Source organism: Lampetra planeri, chromosome 1 (assembly GCF_965212315.1).
Source record: "Lampetra planeri chromosome 1, kcLamPlan1.2.h2, whole genome shotgun sequence".
NCBI classification, from domain to species: domain Eukaryota; kingdom Metazoa; phylum Chordata; class Hyperoartia; order Petromyzontiformes; family Petromyzontidae; genus Lampetra; species Lampetra planeri.
Window position 1 is genome coordinate 40,626,465 of NC_136107.1, and position 20,433 is coordinate 40,646,897.

The window sequence follows — 20,433 nt, forward strand, 5'->3', positions numbered from 1 at the left end:
GAATCGAACTCTGGTCGCCGGGTTTGTCGCGCGGCGCGTGAACCTTTACGCCGTCGCCGCCGCCACCATAACCCCGACAACAGCAGAACGTGCATCGCTCAGCCCTGGGCGCACACAGAGCCACGTGTCCTGCGTCACACGAGTTCGAGCTCAGTCAGATTGACAACCAGAACATGCGCGTTGATTTGTTTTAAACACCCAATTCGCTTTACTCCAGCTGGCAACGAAAGTGGCACGTGAGCAGCTGAATGATCGCTGCTATCCTGGGGTTTTGCCGAGCGAGTTTGTGCCGGGGCCGTACACCACGACAGTGGGCCATCGTCTCGGGGTCTTGCGACAATTGGCATTCGGTGAACTCGAGCCACCCCAGGAGCAACCCATCCGCGTGCCTGTCTAACCGTGCACAGCGAAGCATCGCGGCGTCTCCTGCGCTCGTCCAGAGATGCGAAGCGCTGCTGCTTGCCGGTTCCACGACGGATGACGTTTCACACGAGGACACGATGACGCAGAGTCGCGGAGACCCTCCATCACCCCCGCAGAATGGCTTTGTCTGGAGAGGTAGGAAGCCGGCACGGCGCACGAGGGGGTAACCACTATCGAACCCATCAAGAAAGCCTGTATTATGGATACTGGTCGCGAAAGCCGACGTGTAAAACGGATAGACTTGCTGTTGCGCGTTGTCATATGAAGCGGATGGAAACCGTGAAACTACCAAGTTCATCGTGCGGCACTCTGTTTCTGAAGACGCTGCGAGAACCACGTTGTTGTTGTTGTGAAGAGTCTGGATGACGCTAGCGTGGGTCATCAGGCGTTTCCTGTACGCACCTTCATTGGCCGAGGCGGACACACACATCAACACGTAAAGTTCAGAACGTTAAATTCTGAGAGCACCAGTATCATGATTTATTAACACTTAAGAGAGACAATTGGTATGTTTGACAATGGGACGTGTTATTTAATAATGCTCTGTATGCAGGTGACCAGGCTGAACAGATAGATACATTACTGCACTGTAAAAATATAGGTATGAAATCATGGGAAGTTGCCACAATAACAGGCAGGGCTCCTGGAGGTTCTCATCTTGGTCTGGCCCGAGAGGCGAACGAGCAGTCCGCTTTGGAGGCAAAATCACTTCTGCATGAACTGCATTTTGCACACGTTCACATGATGTGCATTGTAACTATCCACTCATTTCATCCACGTAAGTTTTAACCATGCAAAACTCTGCAAAGATTCCAGACTCGGGTTTTCATCCGCTTTTGGTGGATGGCATGGGAACACGTAGTGGTTGTTTTGTAATCTTGTGGCAAGTGAATTCATCCTCACAGATTGTGGCCAATGCATCTACCGCACAATGTCTCAACACAGGCAAATTATGCCTCTGCTGAGCTAATATGCATCTCACAGCGGTGCTGTTGATTGGTATATTATTGAATGATAATCGCAGTGCTTAATTGTAATATGGAAGCCATCTGTACCTGCAAAAAAGTCAAGATTTTACACATTTCCAACCAAGCTTATGTTCCGATCGCAAATATATATACGCTTTCATAAAACGCTTAGTTATGGGTGTTTTTGTCGATCAGCGAAAGCATCTTGAGTGCAACGCGTGACATCTCCGTAGATTGTATCATGCGTCACAACATGACGTTGGGTTGCGTACGACATGAATCACGGCGCTGCAGTTGGTGTCAACCTCGCCACTGAAGACGGTTACCGCGCCATGTTACGAACCCAGCGACCCGAATTCGATTTCCTCACGGCCAACACCAGTGACGATTATCTGAACCGGTCCTGAGCCTCCCCTAGGTCGACTCAGCCAAAAATGAGTACCTGGTGCGGTGTGTAGTAAACATCGCCACACGGGAGACAAAGGCGACCGATCGCGATGCTGGCCACCCACCCCATCGTGTGCCGTGCCGGCCTTCATAGGTGCTACTCGTTAACAGCACTTGCCCCAACAGTCTGTTTAGGCTGGGGGAGGATTATTTGTCTGAAGACCGACCAGTGGTGGGTAACATCCTGCCCACGGGCTGTCGACCCCCTGGTGGTGGCCTGTTCTCAAGTGTCTCTATGGTGATGTGTGGTGGTGGTTACCTGGTCTCAAGTGTCTCTATGGTGATGTGTGGTGGTCTCAGTGTCTCTAGGGTGCTGTGTGGTTAACTGGTCTCAGTGTGTCTAGGGTGATGTGTGGTGGTAGTCTGGTCTCTGTCTCTATGGTGATGTGTGGTGGTGGTTACCTGGTCTCAAGTGTCTCTATGGTGATGTGTGGTGGTGGCCTGGTCTCAAGTGTCTCTATGGTGATGTGTGGTGGTGGTTACCTGGTCTCAGTGTGTCTCTAGGGTGATGTGCTTGAAGTCCACCGAGGTGAAGGAGGGACGCTCATGTGGCCCACCGGCTCGTCTACGTTGCCCGTCACTGCTGAAGACCCTGTGACGACCATCGCACGCGGTCAGCCGTTACGCGCCAAAGTCAACAGCCGAACGTGTTTTCGGAGAGCTCTATGAGTGGTTGAAAACCTCTTGGCACGGAGGAATCCTCAAAGCCGCTAGCAAGAGGTAAAGGACGTCACCGTAGTAATGCAACGTAATTCAGGGTGCGCAGCGCACAATTACAATCTCCACAACACCTGCAAGTCCCTACTGGGAACGGCCGCTCTACACCAAGGCTACCCGTGTCTCCCTTGCGGATACGGGAGACATCTGCTATAGCTTTCAGCGGCATTTGAACGTAGGCAGGGCAAGCATTGAACTGTATATTCTCTTTCTTCCGCCTGATGACGATTGCTTCCGTTGCGATGAAATTATTTTTTCTACCCACGTGACTTTACCGAAAGACACCAAAGAGTATGGATTCCTGCAGTCACGAAAGCCTCACTTGTGTGAGTGGGGTATTTACAATTGCATCTCGGATATGCATAAGCTCCTTAACTAATTAGATCTCTTTTCAACAGTACATCAGAGCTGAGCCGGGGCCCTACCAAGTTATCCTAGCATGGCACGGGAGGCACTTGGTCACTTTTCCACAGTATGTACTGTATGGTGAACTTAGTTCGCACCGTACGTAGCCAACCATGCTAATCAGAAGTGAGGGGGAGGGACAATAAACTAAACACAAACAGCAGTTCTAAATAAATGAGTTTTCAATCTAGCTCATTTAAAAGTGCATAGCTCCAGTGGCTTCCTATTATCGGAAGAGCGTTCCAGACAGCCGCAGAAGCTCATCTGGCAGCTTTGCGAAGCGGTGACTTGTCTTTGTTCGATGGCTGGCCAATAGTCGCCGCTGCGAGGATGACCGGAGATGGCGCGAAGCCGTGACATGCCGTGCCGTTAAACGTCGCACGCACTGAAAGAGTTTAGATGCACGTCCATTTAAACGGGGTGATGCTGTTTCGCCATTGTATTAACCGATTTCACGCACAATCAACGCGTCATTAACCCCATACCGGGCCCTGCTTGGCCCCGAGCCACGACGAGATATCACACGAGGCCAGCGTATTGCGAGATGGTTCTGGCTCTGTATGGGAAACAGTGAAGGCCCTGCTCTGGCTCGGCTCAGAAGTGCCAGTGGGAACGGGGTACAAGAGGTCTACGACTGTAACTGTGGCTCCACACAGCCATTCATAATGTCTCGCTGTACCCCCAGGAAAATGTAATCGCTTGTTCACTCGTAGTGTTTGAGAAATATTGCTTTCAAATCGCTTTTATAATGAAGCACACGACCGACGAAAACAACCACGTTGGATGAGAGCACGTGCTAAAGAACACGTATGGACAATATTTACCACAATGGATACCTTGACAAATTGGGTATTCAAGATCTAGAGAACAGCAAAAGCTGCCTCTCTTAAAATGTCCAGACTTGGGGGACTTCGAATTCAGTGTAAACGGTCAGTAGATGAAATTGTAGAGGATAAGGCAACCAGCTGAGAATTCTAGGATGGGCTGTAGCATCAACGGTGGTTGGGCTGTCCGGATGCTTGGTGATTACAAACCAAGCCGTACATGAGCACTGCACACGCAATGCAGTGTCCTGTGTTCCAGTCACATTTGGGTTCCGTGGGAGACTGTAATATTCTGGATGTATAACATTAAATTGTAAATGAATAAATCTGTGGATTGTATTTATCAATGCCATGAATATTTTGTGCAATTCGTAGACAGAATGACAGATGATGAATGCATAAGCACCTAACCCATAGCCACCGGATTAGGCTGGAGAGAGCATTCCCATTATTTCCCAGCTTTAATAGCATTTCCCTAGCCCACATAGCACTGCAGCTGGTTCAGAAGATTGCTCACTTGAATATTTAATGATTAGGCGTGTTGTGCACTGCCAACTATTTCTCAGCAATCTGTAACAATTGCACTGGCAAGAGTAGCAAACATTTTTTAAAGCATTTCAGCAACACAGATGACCTTTCCTTATGTTCAGCAACACTGAGTGGGTCTGTACAGAGCGTGGATCACCCCAGGTGAGAAGCTGCAGGTTGCTGCCAAACTTCTGCATTCGCAGCAGAAAGTACATTTCTCCGCCAGAAGATGCAGTTTGTGCGTGAACTGGAAGTCACCGGGACGCCCAAATTGAGGACTAAGGGTGCAGACTAGTTAGACGGGCGACTGGCTGCACCCACGCAAGATCCCTTGCCAATCACAAGCACGATTGAGGATTCCGTTCAGACTCGTGTCAACGTGGGAGAGTGAGGTGACCTCTGCACGGGCTGCGATCCACATCTTCCGTACAAATGCTTTCTTGGGGCGCCCCGGTGATAACTCCCTCGCGCCTGGTATGCAGGAGGTTGTGGGTTCGATCCCGTCCCTGACGCCTGCTGTATATTTGGAGTTTGCGTGTCACTCTCCCCGTGGTCGGGCGGATTTTACTCCGGGTCCTCTGGCTTTTCCCTCCACGTTTAGAATCGACATGCATTTAAGAGTACTTGGCTGATATAAATGTACACATGTTGATAAGCCACTTTGTTCAGCTGTCATTTGTGGCCAGGTCACTTCTGAAAAAGAGCTACATAGATCACTGGGCTTCACCTGGTCAAATAAAACAAAGAGACCCTCACGGCCCGAGCGACCGGTGGGGGAGTGGGGGTACGGGGGCCCCTCGGGCCGCAACCGTGCGTCTTGGCCGAGTCACCAGGCGCGTCGATAGGCATCAGCCTTGCAGCAGCTTCTCGGGCTGGGAGATGGCGCTGTAGAGCGTGTAGCCGAGCTCGTCCACCTCGTCCTCCGAGAGTGGCGCCAGCAGGTTGAGCGCGGGGCAGAAGGCGGCGGGGAGGGAGCCGCGCTCCAGCCGCTCCACGAGCTCTCGCAGCAACTCCAGAAAGCGCTCGGCCAGCGCGTCCTCGGCCCAGTCGACGGCGCCGGCGTCGCACGCGTGCAGGATCAATGAGCGCAGGTGCTCGGAGCGCAGCCGCTCCAGCCCCGGGTGCGTGCGGCACACGGCCTTGAGCAGCTTGAGGCAGAGCAGGCGGGAGCCCGAGTCCCGGGCGTCCAGCTCGCGCAGCCGCTCCGTCTCGACGGCGCGGAAGCTCTGGCGCCAGAGCGTCTCCGCGTGCCGCCCCCCGGTGCCGCCGGCGTCCCCGGGCCGCGCCACCAGCGTGCAGCTCGCCAACGTGACGCGCAGGAGCACGTCCACGCGCAGGCGGCGCTCTCCCGCGCCGTCCGGTGCCCCGTCGCCCTCGCCGTCGTCCTCCCCGTCCCCTTCCCGGTACGTCACCTCCAGCGCCAGCCCGTCGGCCGGCGCGCACGGGCGCACGCGGTACCCGAGCGCGGCGCCGATGGCCGGCCAGTTGACGCTGTCGGCGACGATGCGGCGCAGCGCCTCCGCGATGGCGACCGGGGAGAGGTACGCGCCCACGAGCCAGCGGTCCCAGACGCTCAAGCCGCGTGGGAAGTACTCAGCGTTGTCGCGCCGCAGCAGCCAGCACCCCGGCGCCGCCATGATGGTCTCCTCTCCCGGCACCGCCGTCCACAGCCGCTCCTCCAGCAGCAGCGGCAGGGCGAGCGCGACGCGGTCGGGAGCCACCACCGCCAGGTCCTCGCACAGCCCCCCGCACAGGCTCATGTCGTCCAGCGGCAGCTCCGAGTGCCGCGCGCGCAGGAACTCGCGCAGCTCCGAGCAGATCTCCAGCGCCACGTGCTTGGCCGCCGCCACCTGGGACGGCGCCACCAGCACGCGGCGCCGGTAAAAGGAAAGTAGATGCCGCTGCAGCGGGGCGCGGCGCGGGTCCGGAGCCGGCACGGCTCGTCCCACGTGAAGCCCGGCGCCCGGGGCCAGGCTGTTGGCCGAGGAGCCTGAGGGGACGCGGCACAAGCGCGGGGCCGGTGAGCACGAGGATGGCGGACAGAGCGAGCGCGGCAATGGGGAGGGGGGGGGATTGCAGTGCCGTTTGGGGTGTAGGAAGCGCCCAAACGACGTGACCGCATCTGTAGACGCTGGACACCCGTGGGATGTGCATCATGAGGACACGGGCAATCAGGGAAGATTAAGGCAAGCCCTCGCTTAACGCACGGTGTTCACACAAAGTGCTTTCGCTAGAACGCGGTTCTTCTATGTGGGAACATTTCTCACACAACACGGAACACTCACCGTAATAACACGGTTTCTGAGCGTATGGTTTCTGAATGGTTGACAACTACTTCTTAAGCTGTGCAGCTGAGCGATACAGTGACACAGTACGCAAAATGATAGAGTAACGTGGCGGCGTACACTCAAGTTATTTGTCCCGCTATCGCACTGTGCGTGCGGAATACATCATATCTCGCTAAACCTGATCATTAAATTATTTATAGGGAAATGTTTTTGCTCAACGGATTTTTCACTTAATGCGGCACGTCTCGAGGACTGGCTGTATTTCACATGTCAATAAGTCGGGGGCCAGAACCGAATCACAAATCACAATGAGAGGCGAGTCGTGAACGCCAGTCAACTACCCCCCCCCCCGGCCCGAGTGTCGTACTTTTGAGCTGTTCGTCGTCGAGGACGGCCGCGTCACCCGCCAGGCCCTGGGGCAGGCTCTGCAGCGAGCGGCTCACGGTGGCGCGCATGTCGTGCGACAGCAGGCGTGGTGACGCCCCCACCCAGCTCGGCTCCTCCCAGCTGCTCAGCCCAGCGATGCCCACGTCCTCGGGCTTGCGCGTGGGGCTGACAGGGGCGCTGACGGCGCGGTCGTACGCCTGCGCACATGCCCAGTCGTGCCGAGGTTAGTGCCGTGTTTTCTTTCTCACTTATTTTATCCCGATTGATCTCGTCAAGAAGCGTAAACCGTCACGCAAACTCCAGACATCCTCGCAGCGGCTTTTGGCTGGCCATCTAACAAAGACGGTCACTGCATCGCGTGCTTTCAGATGCGCCTCTGTGGTCGTCTGGAATGCTCTTCCTTCCTATATTAGGAAGCCACTGGAGCAATGCATTTTAGAATCTAAATTGAAAACTCAATTTAGCGCTGCGCTGGGAAATCGGCGACACCAGTTCGATTCCTGCTCATGGCTAACATCAGTGACGATTACCTGAACCGGTCCTGGGCCTTCCCTAGTCGACTCAGCCTCAAATGGGTACCTGGTGCGCCGTGTAAACATCGACACTGGGGAGAGAGACAAAGGCCAGTTGGGAGTGGAGCTGGCCACCCTTCCCCTCGTGTGCCGCTGTGCCGGCTTCCATCGGCGCTGCTACTCGCTAACGGCACACTTGCCCCAGCAGTCTGTTCAGGCTATACGGGGGGCGGTGATCTTTTGTCTTTGTTTTGTGCGTGCGTGCACATCCACGTGTGTGCGTGCGGACCCGCTTCACGGCGAGTGTGGCGATGCCCAGCATGGCGGCGCCGCCCACGCCCAGCACGAGCCGCGCGTTGGAGAGCACGAAGTCGATGGCGTGGCCGATGCCGCGGTCCCCCCTGTTGCCGGGGGGTCCGCGGCCCGCTCCCGCTGGGCCCAGAGAGCCGTCCCCAAAGCCCGCCATGGCACTGCCCTGCACACAGAACACCAGAGACAAACATGGATCGCCTGTCACAGACTGTTGGGGCAAGAGCCGTGAGCGAGTTGCACCTCGGAAGGCCGGCACCGCGACACACGAGAGGGGTGGGGGGCCAACACCACGCCAGGCCGCCTTCGTCTCCCTAGCGGCGATGTTTAAGCACGATTAAAAAGGACTTTTTGCGATTCTGAAAAAGTTTTAAATACTCCATTTGAGAGCAGCGTAGACATGAGGGATGTGGAGAAACATGAGTCGACTGAAAAGTCCAGCACTGCAGAGTCGTGCATTTTTATTGTGAAAATGTAATCACAACGAATGTGCGATTGAGCCCGACTGTCCCAGCAGTGTATTTACGTTGTAACACGAGGAGGAGCCTGCTGGTCTCGTTAGAGGGAGGCTGCGTGTCGATCGATGTGACAAGATTGACGCGCAGCTGAGATGCACGGAACAGCGCCACAACACGGCGCGGTGAGAATGAATTCGGCGCAGTCCGAGTGAATTACGAGTTAAAAATAACCCGGCCAAGGGAGGCACAGACGTCAAACACCCCCCCCCCCTCTCACGAATCATTTACAGAAACAAGGCCGCAATGTTTCTCACAAATCTCAGTTATCAGAAGCAAAGAGAATTGCGTCTCGTCAGTATCGTTAGCGTGGGGTCACGTCTCGTGTTCCATGATCTCTGTGCTCGTGTCCCTGGTTCCCATCTCCTGCCCCTTGATCTCCGGTCCCATCCCCTGGACTCGTCTTCTGATCCTTGGTCTATGTCCCTGATCCCTCATCTCCCGGTCTCTCTGGTCCCCGGCCCCTCGGGAGGGGGGGGGGAGAACGCGACGGGAGGAGGCGTCGCCTTAGACCACAGCGTCAACCTCGTGTGCGTGCCGCGGGAGATGCGGGGTAAGGCCAAGTCAAACATCCCCCCCGTCGGGCCTTCACAAACTGTTGGGGCCGGCGCTGTTAGCGAGCACTTGTGAAGGTCAACACGGCACACGAGTGGGGAGGTGACCAGCACCACGTCCGGCCGCCTTTGTCTCCCCCGTGCCGATGATGTTTACACACCGCACCAGGTACTCATCTGAGGCCGAGCCGAGCTAGGCGAGGCCCAGGACCGGTTGAGTTACTCGTCACTGGCGGTCACCGCGAGCGGGAATCGAACTCCGGACGCCGGGTTCGTAGCGTAGCGCGCTCACCACTGAGCCACCGCTCTCCCGGCACGCACCGTGAGGCTGCCCGCGACGGGCACCACTGGTTCCGAGGCGAAGGAAGCGCGAGGGAAGTGCGAGGAGGAGCGGCGAGGAGGAGGGCAGCGGCGACGAATGAGAGGAGTTCGAGGCGACTCCCCGCGTCTCCCGCCCGAGGCCTTCCCACACGGGGCGCTCACCGGAAGCGGCGCCACGGCCGGAAGTGGCGTCATATCGGTATCCCGATCGGAAGTGGCGTCACCGGCATTATTATTTTTAAAGCGATAACAGTACAAATATTTATAACACATTCGTGAATAAAACCGCGGCATCGCGAAGGGAACTGTGTACTAGTCGACGTTTCGGGCAATGGGTCTTTCTGCACGGCACGGCCGAAGATATATTGTAAATAGGAAGTGACGTCATGGTAGCATGGGACCCAAGGGGGAGGGGGGTGATGGGGGGGGAGGGATTGGACGAGCATTGGGAAGGGGGTCCTGGCCACGTGACCTCAAGGTTACAATACATTAATAATACTTACTGATGTTCATCATTTTTTGCATGAAAATAATGTTTGCCACCTGTATTGTTATGCGCGCTATTACCCACACCCCAATGTGAAGCCCCTTGTATATTGCTCATCGGAAAGAAATGTCGCTGGCGAGAACGCATCCTCATGTATGCAATGGTATCACGATCCCGGTTAGTGCTCACTCCTCTAGCAAGACATCTTGAGCGCGCTAAGCGAGGCCTGCCTCTATTTCGTTTCACCAGGCGAGAGGTCTCAAGACACGAGGCGGGATGAGTCTCATTTGCAAAAGTGACCTGGGTCAGCCAAATTACAAAAGAAAAACAAATAAAATATCGCACGGTCCAGACATGGAAAAAAAACGATGTCCTGGGAGAAATCTAGACTATTGCATCATCATAAATCAACTAAAGTGTTAAATAATAACACATCTTCTGGAGTCGAAGACCGGGGAGCCGTCTGATTGTTAACAATTCCCAGATTTCGCACGCAGTTTAGATCTAAAGCATTCAGTGTAGATGAGGCCCAAGGTGTTTGGATCCCGCCATCGTGCCATCTCTGCCGATCGTTTGTTGTGTTGTTTGTTGTTGTAACCTTCTGACCCGCCCCTACTGGACATGTGTGAAAAAGAGCTCATAGGATTTCTCTAGTACTGTATATATATTCTGATTCTGTCCTCATTTAAAATTGACTATTAAAATCACTTAAGTTTAAGTGTGAATGTAATTGTACAACATACTGTAAATGCTATGAAATCACTTTGTTTTTTTTACTTTTTTTGACTTTTGACTTTGACTTGACAACATACTGTAAATGCTATGAAATCACTTTGTTTTTTTTTATAAGCATAATTGTGGAATGCTTTGATGTCTGTCGACCGAGTCTTAGCTCAATGGACTTCACTCAGTGGGCAATAAACCTGTGATTGTGATGTTTGGCATCGATGACTATTGACCCAGCGGTGCAGAGGGATGCGGGGCACACACCACGTAGCAAATTCCCGACGTGCACATCTTCCTGTGTGCAGCTTGTCAAGTTCTCCCCTCGTTCTGCACGACTTCCCTCTGGGCTCTCCAACATCCACGGCCGGTGTGGCGGTGTGGGTGGGCACGGGGAGCCGTGGCGGTGTGGGTGGGCACGGGGAGCCGTGGCGGTGTGGGTGGGCACGGGGGAGCCGTGGCGTCACGAGCGGACAGCAAACGTGGGGCGTGAGCCAGGCAGACAGGAACCCAGGCGGGAAGCACGTGGCTGCTTTTCAAACAACAACAACAAAATACGAGAAATGCGTCTGATATTTCAGACTCATTGTGTCTTGAAGTATTGGCAAGTCTGCAGAAGCACCATCATCAGTCACGTTCTGTATGTGTGTAGACCTTTCGCACCGTACGTAGCCAACCGCGCTGTTTGAGTTTAATGTATGTGTTAAAGCTATCGCCATCCCTCACGGTTCTGCGATGCCACAATCTTGCACATTAAGCGGATCGTATCTGCACATCCCATCCATCTTGTCATCCTCTCGGGAAGACGGGCAGGAGGAGAAAAGCAGCAACTATACAGAGGCAGGAGTTGTGGTTCGCCGCTTGGCGCCTCGGGCACCACGAGAGGGCAGTGGAGACCGCGTGGCGGAGAGCGGGGTCCGTGCCAGGCCGACAACGAGCGGGAGATTGAGGAGACGATTCAACAGTCGTGCGACTGTGGCCATGCAAGCCAAGGCTAAGCGCTCCGTTAATGGATGAGGAGTAATAGCAAAACTACACGTAGGCGTTCGCGACCAATATTATCCATAATAAAGGTTTTTTGGGGGGTTAGATCGCGTAAATATAAATGTGTCGTTAAACCCGCGAACACAGGAAGACTTCTTCACAATTTTGACAAATCGCCTGACGAAGCTGCTAGTTTTAATCACCAGAGAAACGTCGTACGCGAATTTTTAATGTTGTCGATTCACTCTCCAACACACCGGTCTGCTTAAATAGTAACTAATTTGCACGTTGTTTTTACGTGACAAACCTTATTAATCAGCTGTGTCGGGTGGTGGCGAGTTTCACGACGCAAAAATGTACAGCAATGACGCTAAATAGAAATCGGAGCAAAAAAGAACTGCGTCACTCGGCGTGTGGTCAGGGGGGTCACATCCGAGCCACCGGGTCAACCAGCCGCTCGCCACGGGCACCCAGCACATCGTGGGCCCTTTGCTCATACTACCATCAGAACGGCGAGATCTTGTTCTCGAGTCCGCCTTGAAAACTCACCTCTGTAGAGTGGCCTTTAGCCCCCTAGTCCTTACCCTGCAGGTTCTGTGTATTTTCTGGCTTTCTATACACGCCACGCAACGGGCTCCACTGACTAAATGCGCCACTTTACAAATGTAAACTATCATCATGATCATCATCAGTCTGCATGCAATATCTACATGGAATGGCGAGTCCTGTATAATTCATGATAATACGAGTACACATATTGTGCGTATGTGCTTTAGTGTGTGCATGTTAGATGGGAGAGCGTGATCTGAGTTCGATCTCCGCCTGCGGCTAAGATCAGTGGCGCGTGATGTCCTGCTTCCCATACGTCGCGCATTACGATCCACGGATGAAATGCGCCACTTTATCAATGTCGATGATTATTTCATTATTATTATGAATCACGCGTGGTTCAGACACCGTGTGACAGGGCAAAGGCCACTCTTGACGTCGTCTAATCGAGGGCACTCACTTCTCTAAGCCGAAAAGATCTCAAGCGACACGAGCGAATTTCAAAATCCGCGCCGAACACAAACAGCCACTGGATGTCGCGCACGGCCCCCAGCACGGAGTTCGTGTGGCAGGGAGGAACGCCCCCCCCCCCTCTCTGTGTGTGTGTGAGCTCATCAGCTCCATGCGTTTGTTGAGGGTGGGGGTGGCTACGAACTTGGCCACCCAAGTTCGACTCCTGTTCACGGCCATTGACAGTGGCGAACATCTGAACCGGTTCTGGGCCTCCCTTTGGTCGACTCAGCATTAAATGAATACATGGTGCAGTGTGTAAACATCAGCACTGGGGAGACAAAGGTGGCCTGGGATCGCGTGCCACAGGTGCTCGCTAACAGTCCGTTAAAGGCTATACAGGGGGTCTGTATCTGTTTTTTTTTCTCCTTATGAACGTGTTTATATAGAACGGGAGTGTGTTTGTACATTCATCTCACACGTGTGTGTGTGCTTACAGCTCATAAAAAACGCGCGAGAGAGAGCAAGATGAACACGTGGGTGAGAGAACACGTGGGTGAGAGAACACGTGGATGAGAGAACACGTGGATGAGAGGACACGTGTGAGAGAGAGGGAGGGCTGTTATGGGTGGGACACGTCGCCACTATCGAGGGTGCTGCCCGCTCGTCGAGACTAGCGGCGGAGTGGCAGCCCAAGGACGAAACGTCGCCCTGCAGGGAGGGCCCGGTCCACCTGGGGGGTTGGTGGGAGCGATGACATCACCTGGCGTGGAGGGAGCGGGCTCGATTTGGTGTTTTCTAAAAAAAAATGTAGGATAAGGGTCTAGATGTGTTCGTAACACTCGCGATGGAGGCGGTCCAACGGGGAGAAGAGGGAGGAGTGGAGAGGGAGAGAGAGAGAGGGGGAGGCAGAGGAAAGTTTCGGCAGTGAGAGTGGAATTGACTGCGGGAGTGAGAGAGAGGAGTGGGAGTGAGCGGATCGGGAGAGGGAGGAGCGGGAGGGAGTGGGAGGGGAATGCGTGGGGGAGGGAGGGCACGGAGAGAGAGTGAGAGCAAGAGAGAGAGATTGTGAGAGGGAGGGCAGAGAGAGGGAGAGAGCTTGCTCGCTCACGTCTTTGTTATCTCAGCCAAAGCAGCAGCAGCGTTCATCTCGCTCTCTCCGCCACCGCGCAGCGCAAGTTTAGCAGCCGCAATCGGGACTAACCCCAAGCCACCACCACCTCCTCCACCACATCCTCCTCCACCACCACCTCCTCCACCACCACCTCGCCGCAACGCCGGGAGCCCCGCGTCTCCGTGAGTGCCCACATCTACATCTCGCCCCGCGTCTCATCCAGCAGTGGATGGAGCATCGGCTCCACGCCGCGGTCGGAGCAGTCGCCACCATCACACGGAGGGGGGGGGGGTACCCGGTGGTCGTGCAGATTTATTGCTGGCGATGTTTGCTGATGTCACCGACCCATCCAGCGTTTCATTTGGAGTACAGAATTATAAAACCGGCAGAGTTTTTGAAGGCAAGTCGCTCTGGTGGAGTTCCCGTTGTCTACTAAAAGGTTTACAGCGACAACAGCAAAAATGCTCAACCCCGCAATTGCTCGCTGTACGCCCCAGTGTGGCGGTGGTGGTGGAGGTGGTGGTGACGGTGACGGTGGAGGTGGCGGTGGAGGTGGTGGTGGGGGCCTCTCCCCTCTCCTCCTCCGAGGAGGAGCGGAGCGCGAGAGACGTGCGGCGACTCGTCCGCGTGTCGGTGGCCACCGTCACCACCATCACCACCACCACCACCGTCACCACCATCACCACCACCACCGTCACCATCACCACCACCACCACCACGCACGGCAGCAGCGCTCACCGCCGCCGCGCGTGCCACTCGGTCCGTTGCACAGACGCGTCGCTACGCTGCTCTTCCATGTAATCGTCGTCGCCAGCCATGGGCTATCCACTGCTAGATGAAGGCCTCCCCACGCTGGAGAGCGGAGAGCCAGCAACCGGTCTCACTGCTGCACATTTACCGATCTCATCGATACGTCTTGCGGTGGTCATATCCTCTTTGGCTGCCGACTGTCATCGGCGTCATAAATCAGCCTTCAATCCTTCTAAGCGATATGTTCTGGCCAACTTCACTTTGCTTACAAGTACATATGATGTATTTATATTTGCTCATGGATCTGTGTATGTACGTTGAGCTTCTTCCGCACCGTACGTAGATAACCGTGCGAGGGAAGGACCGCAAACTAAACGCACAAAGCCGATCTGTCATCTGTGCGAGGCCTCGGGGTGAATTCAAGCGTTCTCTCCACGCTGCTTTGTGCACTTTTCAGCTCTCGATTACATTGGTCGGTGTGTGAGTCGTCTGATCCATGTGTCATAACTAAGCAATGTTCTGAGTTATAATCAGACTACAGTATTTCGACTGGAGGAGGAATCCGATGAGCTATGAAGCTCGTTTCCACATGTGGGGAGGGTCGGCGAGTGAATAATAGAAACAATGATCTGGGTGCAAAGTCGAGGAAAGGTCAGCAAGTCACTAACATTTTATTTTAAAAAAAAAAAACAGTATATTAGTACAAATTGTAAAAGTGAATAAATTTCTGCCGATTTTTTTACCTGAAGTGAAAGTTGGGCAAAGCAGCAAAACCACAGTCCCAGACCATACCAAGACAAAACCAGTCCCCCGATAACATTGCGTTTTAAATTGTTAACTTTCCACATTCGAGCTATCGAATGTGCGTTGATTGAATACTCCACTCTTTTATGTAGAATTAGGGATCGATTGAAGCCTCCACTCTTTGATGTAGAATTCGGGATCGTTTTCTGCCTCAAAGGTTTCCGAGTCGCTTGTAGACTGGAGTAGGCACGTTATGTGTAGCTACAATAATATCGCTTCTACATAGTATAGCGTTTCCCCGAAGTCAAGGTTTCACAAACTCCAGCTCTCGCGACCTCCCAACCACGCCTACGTCATTCAGCGTTTAACAATTTATTCCCCATCAAATACAAATTAACTCGTTCCACGCTACACGCGCCCGATTATTGTTCAACACGTCCCACGTGGCGCGTCAAGCAATTAACGATGTCTGCGTTAATAGTCTATTCATATTGAGACGTGCGTCCCTAGGTGTGTGTGTGCCCGCCTGTGTGTGCACGTGCGTGTGCCCCTGTGTCTGCCGTGTGTGTGTGTGCCCGCCTGCGTGTGTGTGTGCCCGCCTGCGTGTGTGTGTGCCCGCCTGCGTGTGTGTGTGCCCGCCTGCGTGTGTGTGTGCCCGCCTGCGTGTGTGTGTGCCCGCCTGCGTGTGTGTGTGCCCCTGCGTGTGTGTGTGTGTGTGCCCCTGCGTGTGTGTGTGCCCCTGTGTGTGCTCACGTGCGTGCGTCACGTGTTCCAGGTGACGCAGACGGCGTTGATTGCTTAGCGCGCCACGTGTTTAACAATCACCAAGCGCGTGCAGCGTTACACGAGTTAATCAGCAGAGTCTTCATCTGAATGTGGGAGTAGATTATTAAGCGCGGAAAGATATCGTGGTGGAGTTTGGGAAACCCCGCGGACGAATCCCTCTCAATCTTGCGCCTCCTGTGCTGTGGTTCATCATTTTGAAGTCAATCTGATTTGAGACATTGCCCTCGGTAAATTACGTTGTCTTTTCCCAGTCTTTTGCTCTCAACATTTTATTTGGATAACATTGTTGCGCGTGGCTTGTATTTTGCTCATGTTTTTACTCGAGTTCTACTTTTCTTGATATAATTGGTAACTTGGTAAATAATGAAATAGCCAGCATTGCTGAGGGTGCATCAGAGCAAAGTCGAAAGCAAACGAGAAATGAAACGGTCTGGTGAAACCAAACACAACACATCGGAAAGGAAAGGGAAGGTAATAAATATGATTTAGAACTCCAAACAATAACCAAACGATGCTGTAAAAACATGAGGAAAAACTACTTCAAATCAGAAAATACGAGTTTATCATATCGTCGCAGTGAATATTGAAAGCATGAAAGTAGCAAAAGTACATTTCTGTGCTGGTGGACACATTGTATGCAGCTCACTGCAGTAACAGATTTACATTCTTCTTGGCTTAAAGCTTTCGTGACTGCAGGGATTCCTATTCTTTGGGTCTTTCGGTAAAGTCACGTAGAGAGGTTGAAAGAAAATAACAAAAACTACGACGTGTTACGATCGCAACACAAGCGGTCGTCCTGATCTCAACACAAGTGTTGCGATCGAAACGTCGGAGTTTTTGTTATTTTCTTTGAACCCCTCTACTTGACTACTGAAATAGATTTACATTCAGTAGGATAAAAGTCATTTCTCATAAGTATTAGGATGATGATGTTCCAGTCAACACATCCATTCTGCAAAGGGCAAGGGGAGAGATGCAGCAGGGCCAAGCAGAATCTCCGTGGACGTGGTCAGAGTAAGGCCAGCTGCTGAAACAACATTATCAGTCCCATTTTGCAAACGTTTGCGGAAGACTGAAATACTGTACTTTAATCGGGGGATGATTGTTCATTCCTCTGTTGAAAACGGAAGAATTAGGCCCCTCAGTCGCCTATTTCACATAATTCACGAAGGTTGGGTACGGGACGGAGAGATGTAAATTGTGAAGGCGAATCGACATCACGAGCATACGAGGTCGAGATTCCGCTTTCAGCATTGACTCAGGCGCCTACCTATGGGGGCCATCCATTGAGTACGCGTGGAGAGGGGACGTGGGGGGGGGGTAACCCAACACTTGTAGTTAAAAAAAATGTACAAGGAAAACAGGGGGCGCATAGACATAGAGTAAGGACAGAGGTGGCAGAGAAAGGGGGGGGGGCAGAGAGGGGAGGGGCAGAGGGGGGGGGGGGCAGAGAGAGGGGGCAGAGAGGGGGGGGGCAAAGAGGGGGGGGGCAGAGAGGGGGGGCAGAGAGGGGGGGCAGAGAGGGGGGGCAGAGAGGGGGGGCAGAGAGGGGGGGCAGAGAGGGGGGGCAGAGAGGGGGGGCAGAGAGGGGGGGCAGAGAGGGGGGGCAGAGAGGGGGGGCAGAGAGGGGGGGCAGAGAGGGGGGGCAGAGAGGGGGGGCAGAGAGGGGGGGCAGAGAGGGGGGGCAGAGAGGGGGGAGTCTACTAACAATGTGCGCATGGGAAACGTGGGGGGGGTGGGGGGTGAAGCCTCGACAATAATTTGTCTACATTGGACTTCAAATGAGTGAGATAGTCCGGCGGCGGTGGCCTGTCTGTTTGCTTCAACACGTCAATATTATTCATCCTTGATCGTTTCTGCGTGGATTAAATATCGGCCGTTCTATAGGATTCGGGGGGGGGGGGGGGCTGAGAGATCCGCGTGCGTACAGGGACGGGGGGGGGTCAAGCTGACGGATCTTTGCGCACCTACTCCATGGGTGGCCCCCCTATCCGTATGATTATACAAAAGATAAACTAATATCAAGCATCAGTGCGGCAAGCTTTTTGCAAGCCATGAACATTTATATTGTGAACAACGAAGCAGCCGTCAAGGCGAACTTGAAACCCAAGTTGCCTACTTGGAAACATATTTTTAAAATTCATCAAAACCATTTGTAACAAGGAACTGCTGTATTGAGATGACATGAATATCACAGCAAAACACAAGTCATAAGGGGAGTCGAGGAAGGAGATACTGTCCGCGTTGATGTATTCCATTTGTATTATTGCCAGTTTGATGAGATTGTACTGCGACTGGGCCCTTTAGCGCGGACGAATCGGGAAAATCGCCAAAACTGACATTGATTCACGTTGCCAACTCAGCGGGAATGGCATCTCTCTGGGACCCTTATTGCCAGTATCAAGTTGATAATAAAAACGAATAGGCTTTAGCCTATTGCCGGAAAGGGTGAAGCCTATTCATTGTTTCTACGAATATAAAATACCACAATATATTTTTGCTGCAACCGGTCAGCGCTCTGTCCGCTCTGCATCATCGTCAGTGGCGAGACGTCGTCTCCGTGACGGCCCCGTGCGCTGTGTCAACACGCCACGTGTCCCTCGGAGGAGGAGAGACACGTGGCGTTGTTGACGCTGTCGTCTGCAATGCCGAATCCCCGTATCCGTGTTGAAGTGGTGCCTCGTATGATACAACTCCTATGTCAAATCCTGCTGCGGCTGCTGCGGCGTTGCGTTGTTGGCTGAGCTGACCACAGCTGACGCGAAGCTGCGCTACGCACGCGCCGCGTCTCCGATTGGCACGGTTGGCGCTACGTACGGTGCGAAAGAAGTTCAACATTCAGTACGTACACACGTATCGCATTGCCCTACCGAGTGGACTTTCTGAACAACAACAACAACACCCATTCGCCACTAAATGGCGGTGACGTCTCCACGGCGCTCGTGCCAGGCAGGGTGCACTTTAAGGCCCATGCGGTAACAGACTGAGACGACTGACAGATGCGCCACCTGTGCCCCCATCTGTGCCAACTCGCTGCGTTGAAGTCACCCGGCGCTCCGCTCGTTGTTGTGAGCGTCGCTTCTCCGCCCTCCGCTGTTGCTGCTGGAAGGCGACCGCCTCCCACTGCCCAGCAGCAGCAGCGTCCTTCACGAGCCTCCTGACTGTTGCCACGTCTGCTTCCACAGCAGTTGCACGCTGATGTCAGTGTCGCTGGACTTGCTGAGTCAGGGGCGGTGTAGACAGTGCAGCAGTGTGTGTGTGTCATCGTATTAGGTTGAACGTGGCACCGCGTTACTTTTCACTGCCTCAACATTCATCGTTGCAATCATCTTATCGTCATCATCGTCGTCGTTGTTGTTGTGTATGGCCGGATGAATTGCAACAGAGTCGGCATCTGTATTGAGACTGCGGCAGCAGCAGCAGGAGGAGGAGGAATCCGATGAGCTTTGAAGCTCTTTTTGCAGATGTCCAGTCGGGCCGCTTGGTCAGAAAGTTACAACAACAACAACATATACCAAATACAGGTTGGTCAGCAAGTTACAACAACAACAAATACGAGATACAGGGTAGGAGTGTACAATAGCGGACAGGTAAGCAAGTCACTAAAATGAATAATGAAAAATCAATGTAAATGCTCTACAGGAAATGGCGTGGGTTGATGTGCGGTGTGAATTGCTTCAAAGCCTCCGTTGGATGTCCTCCCTCCGTAGATCCCCAGAGTTGGTTGATGGCCTCGTCAGCCATCTCCGTGATTGCACGCCGGACTATCTCTGCATTTCCGCTTGTGGATTAATTAAACTACAAATAGGATGTATTTGTTTCTCTCACCGTAGTATAGAATTGTCTTTGGTTATGTTGATGAGTATTCATGTGATGATGGCGCTTTGGGTGGCAGATGTGTGCCACAAAGGCTCCCACGTGTTTAAGTTTGGCTTGATTGCTGGGCGGTAGTGCCCAAACGACTCACGGGGGTGATCTTTTCAGCCGTGGCAACCTTTAGTAAGGCCAACCATGATGCCCGTACTCAACAGGAACACGAACTAACGTCATCGCATCAGCCGAGTAGAAGTTGCCGTCATGACAACGTTCGGTTAATTGTTCACAGGTGCGCTCAACCCTGCGCTCATTCTTTCAGCACTCTCCACTCTGCTCCGTTTGTCCCAACAATCGTCCCCCCCCTCTCTCTCAACTGGCCACAAATCTCGCCGTGGACTCTCTCGCTGCTCCCCCCGTGTGCAGCATGGCCGTGCGATGTCTTCACCGTCTCCACACTGCTCTCTGTTCACAGCCGGGGAATCTCATTTCTCCCCGTTACTTATAATGTGTTACATTTCTGACTCGAGTCTATAAATCCATCCATGGTCTCGCCCCACCTGAGCTTGCTTCTCTTCCATCTGAGTACTCTGTCCCATCGTGCCTCCCTCGCCCTGCAGCTTCCATTGCTTCCTGAACGCGACCCCCATCTCTTCTCCCCTAGCCCATCCTGCTGCTGCTGCTGCTACTCTGCCTCCCAGCTACCACCAGGCCTACCCCAACCCCTGTCACTACTCCAACCCCTATCACTACTACCCCTAACACTACCCAACCCCTATCACTACTACCCCTAACACTACCCAACCCCTATCACTACTACCCCTAACACTTCCCC

General features: G+C 53.5%; 2 protein-coding genes across 4 annotated transcripts in view; one reads left to right on the plus strand and one right to left on the minus strand.

Annotated features, from left to right (window-relative positions):
- Window positions 1-874: 874 nt before the first annotated feature.
- On the minus strand, window positions 875-9,390 carry LOC144722829 (mitochondrial dynamics protein MID51-like). 2 transcript variants are annotated; one of them, XM_078601278.1, is made up of 4 exons: window positions 9,199-9,390; window positions 7,789-7,974; window positions 6,968-7,184; window positions 875-6,302 (listed from the first exon to the last, which is right to left on the minus strand). In XM_078601278.1, the coding sequence occupies exons 2-4, from the start codon at window positions 7,963-7,965 to the stop codon at window positions 5,161-5,163; spliced, it is 1,536 nt and encodes a 511-aa protein (XP_078457404.1). In that variant the 5' UTR covers window positions 7,966-7,974; window positions 9,199-9,390; the 3' UTR covers window positions 875-5,160. The 2 variants fall into 2 exon arrangements, with proteins under 2 accessions (XP_078457404.1, XP_078457412.1); XM_078601286.1 differs by having other exon boundaries at window positions 9,170-9,390.
- A 4,047-nt stretch (window positions 9,391-13,437) lies between these two features.
- The window catches only part of LLGL1 (LLGL scribble cell polarity complex component 1), a 56,258-nt gene continuing 49,262 nt past the window's right edge, over window positions 13,438-20,433 (plus strand). Inside the window, exon 1 of one of the 2 annotated variants that reach the window (XM_078601291.1) lies at window positions 13,438-13,687. The gene's annotated coding sequence lies outside the window, so the exon portion shown is untranslated. Of the gene's footprint in view, window positions 13,688-15,750; window positions 16,013-20,433 lie in introns of those variants that run through there. The other variant, XM_078601293.1, reaches the window with a different exon arrangement.

Excerpts from the sequence above, each read along its gene's own strand:
- LOC144722829 (XM_078601278.1), bottom strand. The coding sequence starts at position 7,965 with ATGGCGGGCTTTGGGGACGGCTCTCTGGGCCCAGCGGGAGCGGGCCGC. Across the intron at positions 7,185-7,788 it reads CCACACTCGCCGTGAAGCGG|GCGTACGACCGCGCCGTCAG; the intron begins GTCCGCACGCAC and ends GCATGTGCGCAG. Across the intron at positions 6,303-6,967 it reads CGACGACGAACAGCTCAAAA|GCTCCTCGGCCAACAGCCTG; the intron begins GTACGACACTCG and ends GCGTCCCCTCAG.